Here is a 15,548-nt window from a genome sequence, read left to right on the forward strand (position 1 = left end):
TGCAGCTACAGTTCCGCTCCCAGCTACACCAGGCCATGCCATGTCGCTCCTACAGTCCCGCTCCCAGCTACACCAGGCCATGCTGTGTCGCTGCTACAGTCCCGCTCCCAGCTACACCAGGCCATGCTGTGTCGCTGCTACAGTCCCACTCCGAGCTACTCCAGCCCATGCAATGACACAGCTACAGTCCCGCTCCCAGCTACACCAGGCCATGCCATGTCGCTGCTACAGTCCCGCTCCCAGCTACACCAGGCCATGCCATGTCGCTGCTACAGTCCCGCTCCCAGCTACACCAGGCCATGCCATGTCACTGCTACAGTCCCGCTCCCAGCTACACCAGCCCATGCCATGCTGCAGCTACAGTTCCACTCCCAGCTACACCAGGCCATGCCATGCTGCAGCTACAGTTCTGCTCCCAGCTACACCAGGCCATGCCATGTCGCTGCTACAGTCCCGCTCCCAGCTACACCAGCCCATGCCATGCTGCAGCTACAGTTCCGCTCCCATATACACCAGGCCATGCCATGTCGCTGCTACAGTTCCGCTCCCAGCTACACCAGGCCATGCCATGCTGCTGCTACAGTCCCGCTCCCAGCTACACCAGGCCATGCCGTGTCGCTCCTACAGTCCCGCTCCCAGCTACACCAGGCCATGCCGTGCCGCAGCTACAGTCCCGCTCCCAGCTACACCAGGCCATGCCATGTCGCTGCTACAGTCCCGCTCCCAGCTACACCAGGCCATGCCATGCCGCAGCTACAGTCCCGCTCCCAGCTACACCAGGCCATGCCGTGTCGCTGCTACAGTCCCACTCCGAGCTACACCAGCCCATGCCATGCCGCAGCTACAGTCCCGCTCCCAGCTACACCAGGCCATGCCATGTCGCTGCTGCAGTCCCGCTCCGAGCTACACCAGGCCATGCCATGCCGCTGCTACAGTCCCGCTCCCAGCTACACCAGGCCATGCCGTGCCACTGCTACAGTCCCACTCCGAGCTACACCAGCCCATGCCTTGTCGCTGCTACAGTCCCGCTCCCAGCTACACCAGGCCATGCCATGTCGCTGCTGCAGTCCCGCTCCGAGCTACACCAGGCCATGCCATGTCGCTCCTACAGTCCCGCTCCGTGCAGAAGCCAGTGTCTCACTCTGGCTTTCCCAGGCTGCCTGACTCCGTAGCCTTGCTGCCTCTGAAGGGAGGGGGATGCCGAATGATTATCAGGGAGGGGGAGGAAATTAATCAGAGCAACCATGATCTTAATGAATGACAGAAAATGCTTGAGTATCTAATTCCTCCTCCTCATTCATATCTTCATATGTATGTGTTTTTGAGGCTGTTCATGGGTTCTTGCTGTGTGTAATTTAGATGTCATATTTTCCATAGTACAGTATCCTAAAATTGTACTTTGCTCAATGCAAAAGTCTTTGGGATAAGCCAGGTTGCTGTATAAATGCAAGTCTTTGCTGTTTTTCCTTATCACTTGGTCATTGAAAGAGTGCGTGTGATCATTTGCTTGAATAAAGCTTCCAGTTCATTTCCAATTCGGAGTGGGATTAGCTCATCAGTCACCGAGTATTGGTCACTGATGCAGTATCTCATCAAATGTGTCGAAGGGACTAATTCCCCTCCCAGCCTCTGAAATATTACTTTTATTAGCAGGAGGCAGTCACAGACGGAGCAGAAAACCTTCAACAATAGAACGAAATAAAATATTCACAGCAAGCTCACTCTCTAGATTCATTCAGTAATAGCCAGGGCATAGGCACTGAAATTTACAAGCTCACTACCTCTGGGCCACAAAACAAAATCTAAACATTTTAAGAGGAATTAGTATTTCTGTCCCTGCTTTGAACAAACAACCTAAACAGGTTTTCTTTGGAGTGTGGAAAGGAATGTGGGGGTTATTTTTGTGTTGCTGATTTTTGTTTTTGAATCGAATTGAATGTTTATTAGACAATTTCCTACACCTTACCTGTTACTGGTTAGACTGAGCCAGTCTGAGCCAGAGTCAGGCTTAAGCAGTTCATTGGAGACTGGAACATGAGAAAAATGAAATTGGATTTCCATAGCACCTTAGGAAATCCCAATGTGCCTTCTGTCAGTTAATTACTTTGTGATGCATGGTCAGCTGTAATGCAGGGAACAGGGCTGCCAATTTATACACAGCAAGCTCTGACACTGTGATAATGACTGCATCATCAGTGTTAGTGATGCTGGCTGGAGGATAAATATTGGCCAGGGAGAATTCCCCATAGCTTTTTCAAAATAGTGGCTGTGCAATCTTCTATGGTCCTGGAGAGGGAAGCTAGGGCCCTGAATCTAATATCACAACTGAAGCATGATACCACCAACAGTGATGCACTGGCCTCCCCTCCCCACCTTGAGTATTGTGCGCAGTTTTCGTCTCCTAATCTGATGGAGACCAGTGAAGGTTCACCAGACTGATCCCCGAGATTGCAGGACGGACATACGAGGAAAGACTGGATTGACTAGGCTTGGACTCACTGGAATTTAGAAGAATGAGGGGAATCTCATAGAAATGTATAAAATCCTGATGGGACTGGACAGGTTAGATGTGGGAAGTTTGTTCTCAATGTTGGGGAAGATTAGAACTAGAGGTCACAGTCCAAGGGGTAAGCCATTCAGGGCTGAGATGAGGAACAATGTCTTCACTCAGAGAGTTGTGAGCCTGTGGGATTCTCTCCCACAGGAAGCTGTTGGGGCCAGTTAACTCGATATATTCAAGAGGGGGGCAAGATGTTGTGGCTAAAGGGATGAATGGGTATTGGGAGAGGGCGGGAAGGGGATACTGAGTTTGGATGATCAGCCATGACCCTATTGATTGGTGGTGCAGGCTCGAAGGGCCAAATGGCCTGCACCCTGCAATTTTCTACATTTCTATGTTTCATGTGTCAGTTCCTAAATGTGAGAAGATGAGAATGTTGGCTGGTGTTCTAATGACCAAGAGCCCCACCTTGCGAATGTGACACTGACTCTCACATACCCACCTCAGAGATAGGGTTGGTAACTTCGCAGAGCAAATTGGAACAGACAACATGAGTCTTTGTCATCCCATTGATGGAACAGTCCAATTTCAATATACCGCAAACAAATTAAAGTATTTGAAAAAAACTGAAATAAATGTAGAAGCACCTGCACAATATTTACATTTGGGCTAACAAATGGCAAGCAACATTTGTGGCACTGAATACCACCTCCAGCGAAAGTGAATCGAACTGATGTCCCTTGATGTTCAATGATATTATCATCGCTGATCCCTCCTCTGTCAATATCATGTGGCTTACCATTGATCAGAAAATGAACTGGACCAGCATATACACCGGTCAGAGCCTGGGAATCCTGCAGCTTGTCACTCACATCCTGGCTCTCCAAAGTCTATCTGCCACCTACAAGGCACAAGTCAGGAGTGTGATGGAATACTCCCCACTTGCCTGGATGGGGGCAGCCCCAACAACACTCAAGAAGCTTGACACCATCCAGGACAAAGCTGCCCCCCAGATTGACACCACATCCACCACCTTCAACATCCACTCTTCCCTCCGCCAATGCACACCAGCCAGAAGGTACACTTCAGAAATTTGCCAAGGATCTTCAGATGGCATCTTCCAAACCTATGGACACTACCGTCTATGAGGAGAAGGGTAGATGGTAACGCAATCACATGCAAGTTCCCACCCAAGCCACTTACCATCCTGATTTGGAATTATATTGATGTGGAGGTGCCAGTGTTGGACTGGGGTTGGACAGGGTCAAAAGTCACGTGACACCGAGTTATAGTCACACAGATTTATTTGAAATCACAAGCTTTTGGAGCGTGGCCCCCTTGTCAGGTGGAGTGGAACTATATCACCCATTCTTCAGTGTCACCGGGTCAAAGTCCTGGAATCCCTTCCAGAAAGACATTGTAGGTGTATTGGAAGCAAATAGTCGAGGCGCTGATGCAAGGAGGCAGGGATTCAGATTTTTGGATCGTTGGGATCTCTTCTGGGGCAGTAGCGATCTGTACAAGAGGAATGGATTACATCTGAACTGGAGGGCAACCAATATTCTGGTGGGGAGGTCTGCGAGAGCTACTCGGGACGGACTAAACTAGTCTGGCAGAGGGATGGGACCTTAAGTAGTAGTGAGACAAGAGAGAATGTTGAGGCTGCTGGAGAAGTTAAAGTTGGCAAGTTATACAGAGCAGGCAAGAGCCCAGCAGAGAACGAGGTGAGGCTGATAAATTTAACTGCATTTATTTCTATGCAAGGGGCATGACCCGTAAGGCTGATGAACTCAGGGCATGGTTGGGGACATGGGACTGGGATACTGCAGCTATTACAGAAATATATCTCAGGGAGGGACAGAACAAGCAGCTCAATGTTCCAGGATACAGACTCTGCAGCAAGGATAGAAAAGGAGGCAGGAGAGGAGGGGGAATGGTGTTTGTGATTAGGGAAAACATCATGGCAGGACATATTCCTGAGGGATTGTCGCGAGCAGCTGTATGGGTGGAACTGATAAATAAGAAAGGGATGATCACTTTAACGGAATTGTACTGTAGCCCTCTCCAATAGCCAGCTAGAAATTGAGAAGCAAATATGCAGCTCTTCCAGTTTTTTTTTGTTTAGTGGGGACACTTTGGGATCAATGACTTTAAATCTATTAGTTTTAAAATATGGATAAATTATGGAAAAGGAATGAAAACAAAGTTGCTGGAAAAGACCAGCAAACCCATTCTGAGGAAGTGTCACCAGACCCGAAACAATAACTCTGTTTTCTCCTCCACAAACGCTGCCGGACCTTATGAGCTTTTCCAGCAACTTGGTTTTTGTTCCAGATTTACAGCATCTGCAGTTCTTTCGGTTTTTATCCTAAAACATTGCGGGAAGCTAGGGAAGAGATTGTGGGGTCCCTAGCAGAGATATTTGTATCATCAATAACCACTGGTAAGGTACTGGAAGACAGGCAGGTGGACAATGTTGTGCCATCGTTTAAGAAAGGCTGTAAGGAAAAGCCAGGGAACTATAGGCCGGTGAGCCTGACGTCAGTGCTGGGAAAAGTGTGGGAGGGGATTCTGAGGGACAAGATCTACAGGCATTTGGAAACGCAAGGACTGATTAGGGATAGTCAGCACGGCTTTGTGCGTGGGCAATTGTATCTCTCAAACTTGGTTGTGTTTTTTGAAGAAATGACCAAGAAGGCAGATAAAGACCAATCATTAGATGTTGTCCACATGAACTTTAGCAAGGCCTTTGACAAGGTGCTGCATGGTCGACTGGTTAGTAAGATTAGATCATGTGAGACCCAGGGAGGGATAGCCAACTGGATACAAAATTGGCCTAACGGTAGGTGACAGAGGGCGGTGTTGAAGGGTTGTTGTTCAGACTGGAGGCACATGACCAGCGGTGTGCCACAGGATCAGCACTGGGTCCACTGCTTTTCATCAGTTATAAAAATGACTTGGATGTGAACATAGAAGGCATGGTTACTAAGTTTGCAGACGACATCAAAATTGGTGATATAGTGGGCACTGAAGAAACCTGTCTAAGAGTACAACTGAGTCTTGATCAACTGGGTCAGTGGGCCAAGGACTAGCAGATGGAGTTTAATTTAGATCAGTGCAAGGTATTGCATTTTGGTAAGACTAATCAGAGCAGGACTTACATAGTTAATGGTTAGCCCTGGGGAGTATTGTCAAATAGAGGGACCCGGGCTGCAGGTACATAGTTCCTTGAAAGTGGCACCACAAGAAGACAGGATGGTGAAGAAGGCATTTGGCACTTTCCTTCATTGGTCAGCGTATCGAGTACAAGAGTTGGGATATCATGTTACAGCTGTACATGACACTGGTGAGGCCACATTTGGAGTACGGTATACAGTTCTGGTCACCCTGCTGTAGGATGGATGCTATTCAACTGGAAAGGGTGCAGAAAAGGTTTGCAGGGATGTTATTGGGGCTGGAGGGTTTGAGTTATGGGGAGGGGCTGGATAGGCTGGGATTTTCTTCACTGGAGCGTAGGAAGCTGAGAGGCGACTTTATAGAGGTTTATAAAACCATGAGGGGCATGGATAGGGTGAATAGCCAAAGACTTTTCCCCAGGGTGGGGGAGTCCAAAACTAGAGGGGCATTGGTTTAAAGTGAGAGGGGAAAGATTTGAACGGGACCTAAGGGGCAACTTTTTCACACAGAGGGTGGTGCGTGTATGGTATGAGCTGCCAGAGGAAGTGGTGGAGGCTGGTACAATTACAGCATTTGTAGACATTTAGACAGGGACGTAAACAGTAAATGTTTAGTGAGATATCAACCAAACGCAGGCAAATGGGACTAGTCATTTTCGGAAGCCTGGTTGGCACGGACAGGTTTCTGCTGAAGAGTCTATTTCTGTACTGTATGACTCTATGACTGTAGACTGCAGCAGTTCAAGAAGGCAACTGTCCGCTATCTTCTCCAGGACAACTAGGGACGGGCAATAAAAAGCTGGTCCAGCCATTCAATAAATAAATTTAAAAGCAACAACAATTTTGTTTTAATTAGTTCAACAATTCTACTCACTGGAATTGCCTGACAATTAATTTTCAATTCCCGGGAGACTCCAGGACATTCCTGGAGGAATGGCGATCTCTATGACAAGTCGCCAGATCAGTCGTTCACTCTGCATCGTACTTTAATGAAGGAGTGCAGTAAAAATGGCTGGTGTTTAGCTAAGGCACTAATAAAGTGAGCCGAGATCTCGCAGCGTCAATCACCTGTCAGAGAGTGACAATGAGGGACTGTGTGAGAAATGCGCCATTCATTCTGGCTGGAAATTCCCGGTGGGTCCACAGGATCACTTCAAACTCACCTGAAGCGGGCAAATTGTAATAGATTAGTGTTTGTAACACTCCGAGCAGGGTAATTAATCTGCAGTTTAGTTGCGTACTACCTATGTATTTCATGGCACATTTTACCCCATTTGCGTCAAACATCCCATTTTCTGTGGTTTTAACTGGTTACAATTTCAATTCTGAATCGAATGGCATGGGTCCAAATGTGCACTCCGCTGAACAGAGGCCTCGACCAAGGCTGGCTCTCACTGTGCTGAGGGACTGTGATGAAGCAGGGGGCATATTTAAGACAGAGATAAAGAGAATTTACTTCTCACAGAAGATCCTGATTCCTTGGAACTCTCTTCCCTAAAAGGCGGTGGAAACAAAGTTTTGTAGATTGTCAAGGCCCTGGTGGAAGGATGGTTGATAAACAAGGAGATGAAAGGTTATTGGTGAGTGGGGTGATGTTCTGTGCTATCCCTCTTGCAGAGAGGCATTACCACAGTGGTACCATTATTGGTTGCTTCATAAGCTTTAGGTAAACAGCTTTGAGCTTCCTCAGACTTATTTCAAATGAGACAAAAGAAGCATGAGTGTGTGGAGTCAGGCTCACACAGACCCAGGATTTTGGCTTTACTTTCAGTTGAGGTTTGGAGTTGGCTGTTGCAGCTGAGAGATACAGCTTTCTCTGTGCTACAGAAAATAGTCTAAGTCTCTCTCTATTGCTAGATTGTTTCTTTCAATGTTGCTTTTTCCTGAAGTGGAAAGGAGATGAAGGGTCTAGACCTGAAACGTCAGCTTTCCTGCTCCTATGATGCCGCTTGGCCTGCTGTGTTCATCCAGCTCCACACCTTGTTATCTCAGATTCTCCAGCATCTGCAGTTCCTACTTTCTCTAACTGCCTAAGTTAACTGCTTGGACTTACTGGATGTCACATGTGTAAGTTTCTGGCCATCAGGAGTGTGGCTATTTAACATTCCTTTAGAGCTCTGTTAGGGTGTGGCCTGTGAAGCTGGGAAATATCCTAATTAACTTTTTGATACTTTTCTGAGAAACCCTGTCAAGGATCCCATATGGGAACAGAGAACCCAAAGCAACTATTATTCCCGAAAGGTTTCCAGAACAGTTCCTCTTGACATTCTGAAGGAATTGCATCTGAAGAGGTCCCAAAGAATCAAACACAGCTGTCCAGCAACAATGATCTGTGTTTAGTGACCCATCTAAACATACATACATATGGATGTGTCAGTGCGAGGATGGGTGCGATTGTCTGGATGCATATCGGGGTTTTGTATGTGTGCAGGTGCGTGTGGTATGTGAGAATGTGTGTGGGTGTGTCAGTGTGTGGGTGTGTGTGATTGTCTGGATGTGTGTGGCGTATGTGTATGTGTATGAGTGTGTGTGTGCGTGTGGGTGTACGTGTATGCATGTGTGCGTGTGAGTGTGTGTGTGTGGGTGTGAGTGTGTGTGAGCGTGAGGATGAGTTGGTGTATGTGTATATGTGTGTGTGTGACTGTATGTTTATGCTGTTATCTGGAAGGGTAAATAAATTGTGTGTTAATCAGCTTTGCTTGTTTCTTGAATGAGTCTAGCTTCCAGATATTTTTAATCAACCCATTTAGAGATGCTAAGACACACCTCTGGAATTGTGGTTTTTGAACCTGAGCCTTCCAACTCTGAGAGAAGGACAGTACCACTGCACCACAAGAGCCCCTAAGTCTCTTCCCTATAATAAATCAATTAATTTGTTGTTTATTGAAGAAACTTAGTTGATGGGGCTTTTTATTCTGAATCTAAAAAGATGAAGTGCATTATTGGCCACATCAGTAACTGTACCAAACATGGAAATGCATCCCCATGACCAGCGAAGTGGTGAGATTAGAGAAGGAACCACTCCAGCCTCAGTAATGATAACGTTCAAAAGTAAGTTGATAAATACTTTAAAATCATGAATTTGCAGAAGAGGGACAAATAGGATCTCTCTTTCACTGGGTAATAGGAAAGGCAACTATAATGTTGGCCTGAAACAAAAACAGAAGTTGCTGGAAAAGTTCAGCAGGTCTGGCAGCATTTATGAAGAGAAAATCAGAGCTAAGATTTTAAATCCAGTGGTCCTTCCTCAGAATAGATTCTATTGTGAAAAAGATTGGCATTTTGTTTTAATGATGAATGGGATGAGGGTCTCACTGGCCAGGCCTGTATTTTTAACCATCCCTAATTGCCCAGGGGGTAGTTGCTGTGGGTCTGGAGTCACATGTAGGCCAGACCAGGTAAGAATGGCAGTTTCCTTCCCTAAAGGACATTCATGAGCCAGATGGGCTTCCCCAACAATGGATTCATGGTCATGATTAGAATCTTAATTCTAGATTTTTACTGAATACAAATTCCACCAACTGCCATGACAGGATTAGGTTCCCAGAGTCTCTGAATTAACAACCTAGTGATGATACTACTTGGCCACTGCCTCTCCTTGAAAGATGGGCTGAAGACAGTGAGGTGGGTGGAGATAGAACCCCAAGAGAGAAAACAACAGCGTTGTGGATAAATGAATGAATGATGGTGAGCAGGAGCAAAGAAACACTGCTCGTGGGAATCATTAGGTGAAAATCGATAGGCTGAGACAAAAACAGTCCATACGATGGATAAGGGTATAAGGTAAGGACGTGGAAGAAGGTATTCAGGCCCTAAAATTATGGAATTGACATTGAGTCCAGAGGGCTGTAGGGTCTCCGAGTGGAAAATGAGGTGCTGTTCTTCCAGCTTGCCCTGAGCTTCACTGGACGACTGTGGCAAGCCAGAGGCAGAGATGTTGGCCAGGGAACAGGGCAGCGCATTACAGTGACAGGCGATTGCAAGCTTGGGATCATTTTTGCGGACAGAACATAGGTGTTCTGCAAAGTGGTCATCCAATCTGTGTTTCGCCTCACCAGAGTAGGAGAGATGGTCGCTCAGCTGCGATACTGTGGATGGTTTTGGTTCACTTATCCAAAGAAAGATTTACTGGAATTGGTGGCAGTCCAGAGAAGCTTCACTAGGCTGACACCAGGTATGGACAGATTGTCTTATGAAGAGAGAGTAGGTTTGACGTGTATTGTTTGGAGTTTAGAAGAATGAGAGGCGACATTATTGAAACATAGCAAATTATTATTAGGCAGTTCGCAGGAGAGCCTAGAACGAGAGGGCATCACCTAAGAGGAAGGGGTCACACAGTGAGGACAGAATTGAGGAGAAATTTCTTCTCTGAGAGAGAAGGGAATCTTTAGAATTCTTTACTGCAGAGGGGTGTCAAGGCTGGGTTATCAAGGCTGAGATAGACAGATTTTTCATCAGGAAGGGAATCATGGGTATGGGGAAAAGGGCTGGAAAGTGGGAGTTGAGGATTATGGATCAGCCATGATCTCAGTGAATGGCAGTGCTGGCTTGATGGGCTGAATGGCTAATTTATGCTACTACATTTTATGGTCTTAACTTATTTCAAAGACCCAGAATAGATATGATGGTGTGAATGGCCTCCTTCTGTGCTGTGTGATTCCATTATTCATTTTTTCGCTGTAACCTTGTGGTCAGTTCTGAGCTCACAGCTACAGAAGAAGCCACTAGGAGTGGCTCACCTCACAATGCCAGGGACCTGGGTTCAATTCCACCTGTGGGTGGCAGCCTGTGTGGAGATATTGCATTCTCCCTGTGTCTGCGTGGGCTTTCTCTGGGAGCTATGCTTTCCTCTCTCAGTCAAGAAATGTGCAGGTCAGGGTGGATTGGCCATGCTAAATTTCCCCATGGTGTCCAGGGACATGCTAAGCTGGGTGGGTTAGCCATGGGAAATGCAGGGATAGGGTAGGGGGGTGGATCTGGGTGGGATGCTATTCGGTGGCGGGGGGGAGGTCAGTGTGGTTGCAATGGCCCAAATAGCCCTGCTTCCACACTGTAGGGATTCTACAGGAAGACCCAACAGGCGAACCCAAGATCCTATGAGATCATTGAAGCAATGAAGTCCCTGGGGCAACAGCAGTTTTGCAAGGAGTGAGAGGAAGGTGGGGGTGCCCCTGATTAGAAGAAGGAGGAAGTGTGTTTTGCATTGAGGGTAAGGAAATGAATAAATCTACTTGACTGTGAATGATCTTTATTCTGTTATATTTTATATAAAAGGAATTGCAAGTCAAATTAGCCCTGTTATTCAGGACAAGGCTTTGTTGACTGTGATGCCCCAACCAGTCAAACAGTTGCCAAAACGGGAATGATACTTGTTTGGTTGGGGGACGGTTACAAGATAGCATCCTGAACTTGCCCAGCTGGACATTAGTGACTGGATCAGGATGAAATAATCCAACTCTTACACTGAAGTGAAGGGTACGAGATTATTAAGATTGGATTCAGGTACAAAAGCAAGGCCTGCCAATTCTCCGCATTGCTTTAACAGGGAATACAGCAGAGGCTTATCAGGGATAAGGGACTTTAGTTATCTGGAGAAACAGCTCAAGCTGGTATTGTTGCTCAGGGGAAATGTCCAAATTCAGGAAAGTTATTGATCAGTAAATACCAAGAAACTCTGTCCAGTAGTATCAGGGTCAGTTACCAGAGGATTGAAGGGAATGGCATGGACCAGAATGGGAAAAATGATCCTGCTATAAACCAGGGAAACGGTGGAAGGAGATGTTGCAGTTTCTAAAGCAAATTACTGGAACTCATTGTGAGTTATGTTGGCACTGTTGCTTTGGTCAAGCAGAGGGGCAAGAGTCGAAGATGCAATGGCATCATGGGTCTGTATTAAAACAAACCAGAGACAGCCTGCTGATTGGTTGGTGCAGTTGTGGAGACCAGAAGACACCAGCATGACAACAACTTTCTGATTGGTTCCTTGGCAGGCAGGCAGGCAGAGAGAGTGTGAACAGTACAGAGGCCGAAATCTCCAGAGAATGGGTTTGACTCTCTCTCTCTCTCTCTCTCTGCAATGAAGTAACTAAACCTGGAAAATAGCTGAATATTCTATCCCAATGTTTGGTATAAGTTATTGCCTCTAACCAGCAATCGAAAGCCTGAACAGTTAACGAATCAAACATTCCTGTGTCTTCACAAAGAGCTGAAAGAATCTACAAATAAGGAGATCGCTGATCAGACGGGAAGGAAAGGGAACCTCTAATCAATTCCTATGAACTGGTGCTATTGAACTGTGATTCCCCAGCATAGTCATCCCTCCACCCATTATATCCTTGTTTGTTTGTTTGTTTGTCAGTTGCTGTTTACAGGTATGGGGTGGGTTTTAAGGAGGGGTTAGAGTTTCAGCAAGTACAGTTGTGTGTTGATAATTTATAGTATTGTTTTCCCCTGGTTAGAATTAATTCGCTGTAAGAATTATCAGGTTTCAGTTAAGCACAGAAACGTGGTCAATGTTTACCATAAGTTCATCAAACAGGCAAATTGGTAACATTGTGCAATTGGATTCAATCATTCATGCTTGTGAAGGACTGGGACTAGTGAGGCTCGAACCATTTTCCCAAGTGGTTTTATGATGGACCAAAGAACCAAATGGGAGATGAGGTAATTTTATTAACTCGGTGAGTCATTGTGAACTGGAATGTGCTGGCTAAAAGAGCAGGGGAAGCAGATTCCATCGTAACTTCTGAAAAGGAATTGGAGAAAAACTTGGAGGAAAAAACCCAAAGGCCTAAGGAATAAGAAGAGGAATGGGGCTGGGGATGGGGTAGATCAAAGAGCTAGGGAACCGATGGTGGACTGAACGGCTTCCATTCCATCAGCCTAGAAGTTGGCATCATCTGCGATTTGCAGAGTAGCTCAGAAGTCAGATTTACAGGGATGTTGCTGGGGTTGGAGGGTTTAATCTACAGGGAGAGGCTGGATAGTCTGGGGCTATTTTCCGTGGAGCGTGAAGGGTGACCTTATAGAGGGTTATAAAATCACGAGGGGCATGGATAGGGTGAACAGCCAAGGTCTTTTCCGCAGGGTAGGGGAGTCCAAAACTAGAGGAGCACAGTTTCAAGGTGAGAGGACAAAGATTTAAAAGTGATTTAAGGGCCAAAGTTTTCACACAAAGGGTGGTGCGTGTATGGAATGAGCTGCCAGAGGAAGTGGTGGAGCCTGGTACAATTACAGCATTTGAAAGGCATCTGGGTATATATGAATAGGAAGGGTTTAGAGGGATATGGGCCAAATGCTGGCAAATGGGATTGGATTGATTTTGGATATCTGGTCAGCATGGACAGGTTGGACCGAAGGGTCTGTTTCCACGCTGTACAGCTCTATGACTCCATGACTCTAAGCCAGTGAGGGCCTTTACGATGTGGGTGAGTGGGTCACTTGCCCTCCCCTGAGTGAGTAGGGTTTGGATTCAAGTGCCATCCACAAATCTGAGCCTAGTATCCAGGAGATACACTGATGCAGAACTGAGAGAGAAATATGTATGAACTATTGTTGTATTTGCGGAATAACACCAAGAAAGGTAGTTTCCATGGCGACAAGGCTTCAGGAGTTGCTGCGATCCTTTGTTTTTACATGATCTGAGTCTAGTAATGTTTAAGGAAGGCAAACTGGAGAATACTAAAAGGAGTGGTTCTCATTGCTGTCCCCCTTAGGGTGAATTCTCCCTGCCCCTGGGAGGCAGGGCACTGAAGAGAACAAGGAAAACATGTTGAGTCTGTGCCTGCTCCCATGGCATCTGAACGTAGCTCCTGGGAACTGGTGAGGAATGACCTAGCTGCATCGGGAGGCTGTTAATAAAGTGAATGGGAACTGGCGAGGAATGACCTAGCTGCATCGGGAGGCTGTTAATGAAGTAAATGGGCAGGTTGTTTCCCAAGCGATAGAATTGTATCCCCAGGAGGGGAGTCAGAATGAAAATTATGTGCGATCCACACATTACAGCATCGATTAGAGAGCCGGGGGCTATCATCAGGTGGTGGCCGAATGGTAATATCACCTGGACTAGTAATCCCAAAAGCCCAGGCGAATGTTCTAGGGCCATAGGTTCATATCCCCTCACTGTAGCTAGTGGAATTTCAACTCAATAAATATGTCTGGAATTGAAAACCAGCCAGCAGTAATGGTGTTCCTGATAACTGTTGTCCTAAAAATCCCTTTGATCCAACAGGGAAGGAAATCTGCCATCCTTATCTGGTCTGGCCTACATGTGACTCCAGACTCACAGCAATGTGGCTGTCTAGTAACTGCCCTCTGGCCCTGCTGGCCCCATACTCAAGGGCTGATATGGATGGGGAATAAACAATAGGCTTGCCTTTAAAGAATAACCAAAAAGAATCCACGCACAGAGATCATCTCGTGGACGCTGGTGCCATAGACAGTGGGGTATGATTGGCAGCCAACGTCTCTACCTGGGCCATTGCCCCTCCAATCACCATGGCACATGCACTCACTGGTGACACAATGAGGCTGTCAGCCAACATAAACTGAAGCACCCTCCAGTACAGCTCACCCTGCTCTATCTGCACAGTACGAGGAACGTCCTTCATTGGGCAGCTCTCGCTCTACCTGTTGCTATGGCAATGAGGTTCATGTGCCGAAATTGGTCCCACAGTGTGGGGATGCAAAAAGGAGTGAGACCCAGCCCCAGGTTTCGGGCTCTGGGGCCGGGACAGAATGTCTTGGGCAAGTTGTTGACCAACTTCCTCCCACCGCCGGGAACCCACCTGCCCCAGAACTTGATCTCATAAACCCCAAGCACATCAATTCCCAAACCAATCTCAACTCCCAACACCATCACCTTAACCCCCAATCTCAATATGACCAATTTTGAGCTTCACAAATGAATGATGTGCATCTGGACAAGCGAGAGCAGTCAGCATCTAATGCACCAGGGAGGGGAAAGGTCAGAGAAAGTTGGCAGCAAGCCATGTCGCTTGTTAAGAGAGAGAAAAAAAAATCTGAGAGCACTTTGCATGCTACACATGTATTTAATTTAAAAACAGTTGTTGGAATTCGAGCTCAGCGGCACTGCTAAAGGAATTATCTCATTTATAATGCATAGAACACTCTGCTTGTCAGGATTGTCAGGTTGTTCTGTATTCCCCCATTCCCCACACATCACCCCCACCCCCGGAACCTCTGCAACTCCCCACCACCCGAGTTGCAAGCTACAGATTTGGATATTCTTCACACACAGAAAGACAGGTTCTTCTTGAGAGCTGTTCCTGTTTGACTCATATATCCTCCCAGCCAGGGCTGTGCTCCCTCAGTGGCATGCATAACACAAAACTCATTACTGATAACAACCTGCACTGACATGGCACCTCTTACGCAGCGAAACAGACAAAGCTTTGGACGAATATCAGGAAAGTGGGACCAATCTGAAACAAGGAATTAAGAGGGCCAAAAGGGGTCATGAAATATCTTTAGCAAACAGGGTTAAGAAAAATCCCAAAGCCTTTTATTCATACATAAGGAGCAAGAGGGTAACTAGAGAAAAGGTTGGCCCACTCAAGGACAAAGGAGGGAAGTTATGCAAGGAGTCTGAGAAATGAGTGAGATTCTTAACGAGTACTTTGCATCAGTATTCACTGAGGAGAGGGACATGACAGATATTGAAGTTAGGGATTGATGTTTGATTACTCTAGGTCAAGTCAGCATAAGGAGTGAGGAGTTGTTGGGTATTCTAAAAGGCATTAGGGTGGACAAGTCCCCAGGTTACTGAGGGAAGCGAGAGAGGAAAAAGCTGGGGCCTTAACAGATATCTTTGCAGCATCCTTGAGCACGGGTGAGGTCCCAGAGGACTGGAG

At 46.6% G+C, this 15,548-nt stretch overlaps 1 protein-coding gene across 1 annotated transcript; it reads left to right on the forward strand.

The window, feature by feature from the left end:
• The first annotated feature begins 260 nt into the window (after positions 1-260).
• On the forward strand, positions 261-1,172 carry LOC132206544 (proteoglycan 4-like). Its single transcript, XM_059640741.1, has one exon. It carries the CDS (start codon positions 261-263, stop codon positions 1,170-1,172), a length of 912 nt encoding a protein of 303 aa, XP_059496724.1.
• Positions 1,173-15,548: the final 14,376 nt, after the last annotated feature.

The sequence above is a fragment of the Stegostoma tigrinum genome, chromosome 38, assembly GCF_030684315.1.
Source record: "Stegostoma tigrinum isolate sSteTig4 chromosome 38, sSteTig4.hap1, whole genome shotgun sequence".
NCBI lineage: Eukaryota > Metazoa > Chordata > Chondrichthyes > Orectolobiformes > Stegostomatidae > Stegostoma > Stegostoma tigrinum.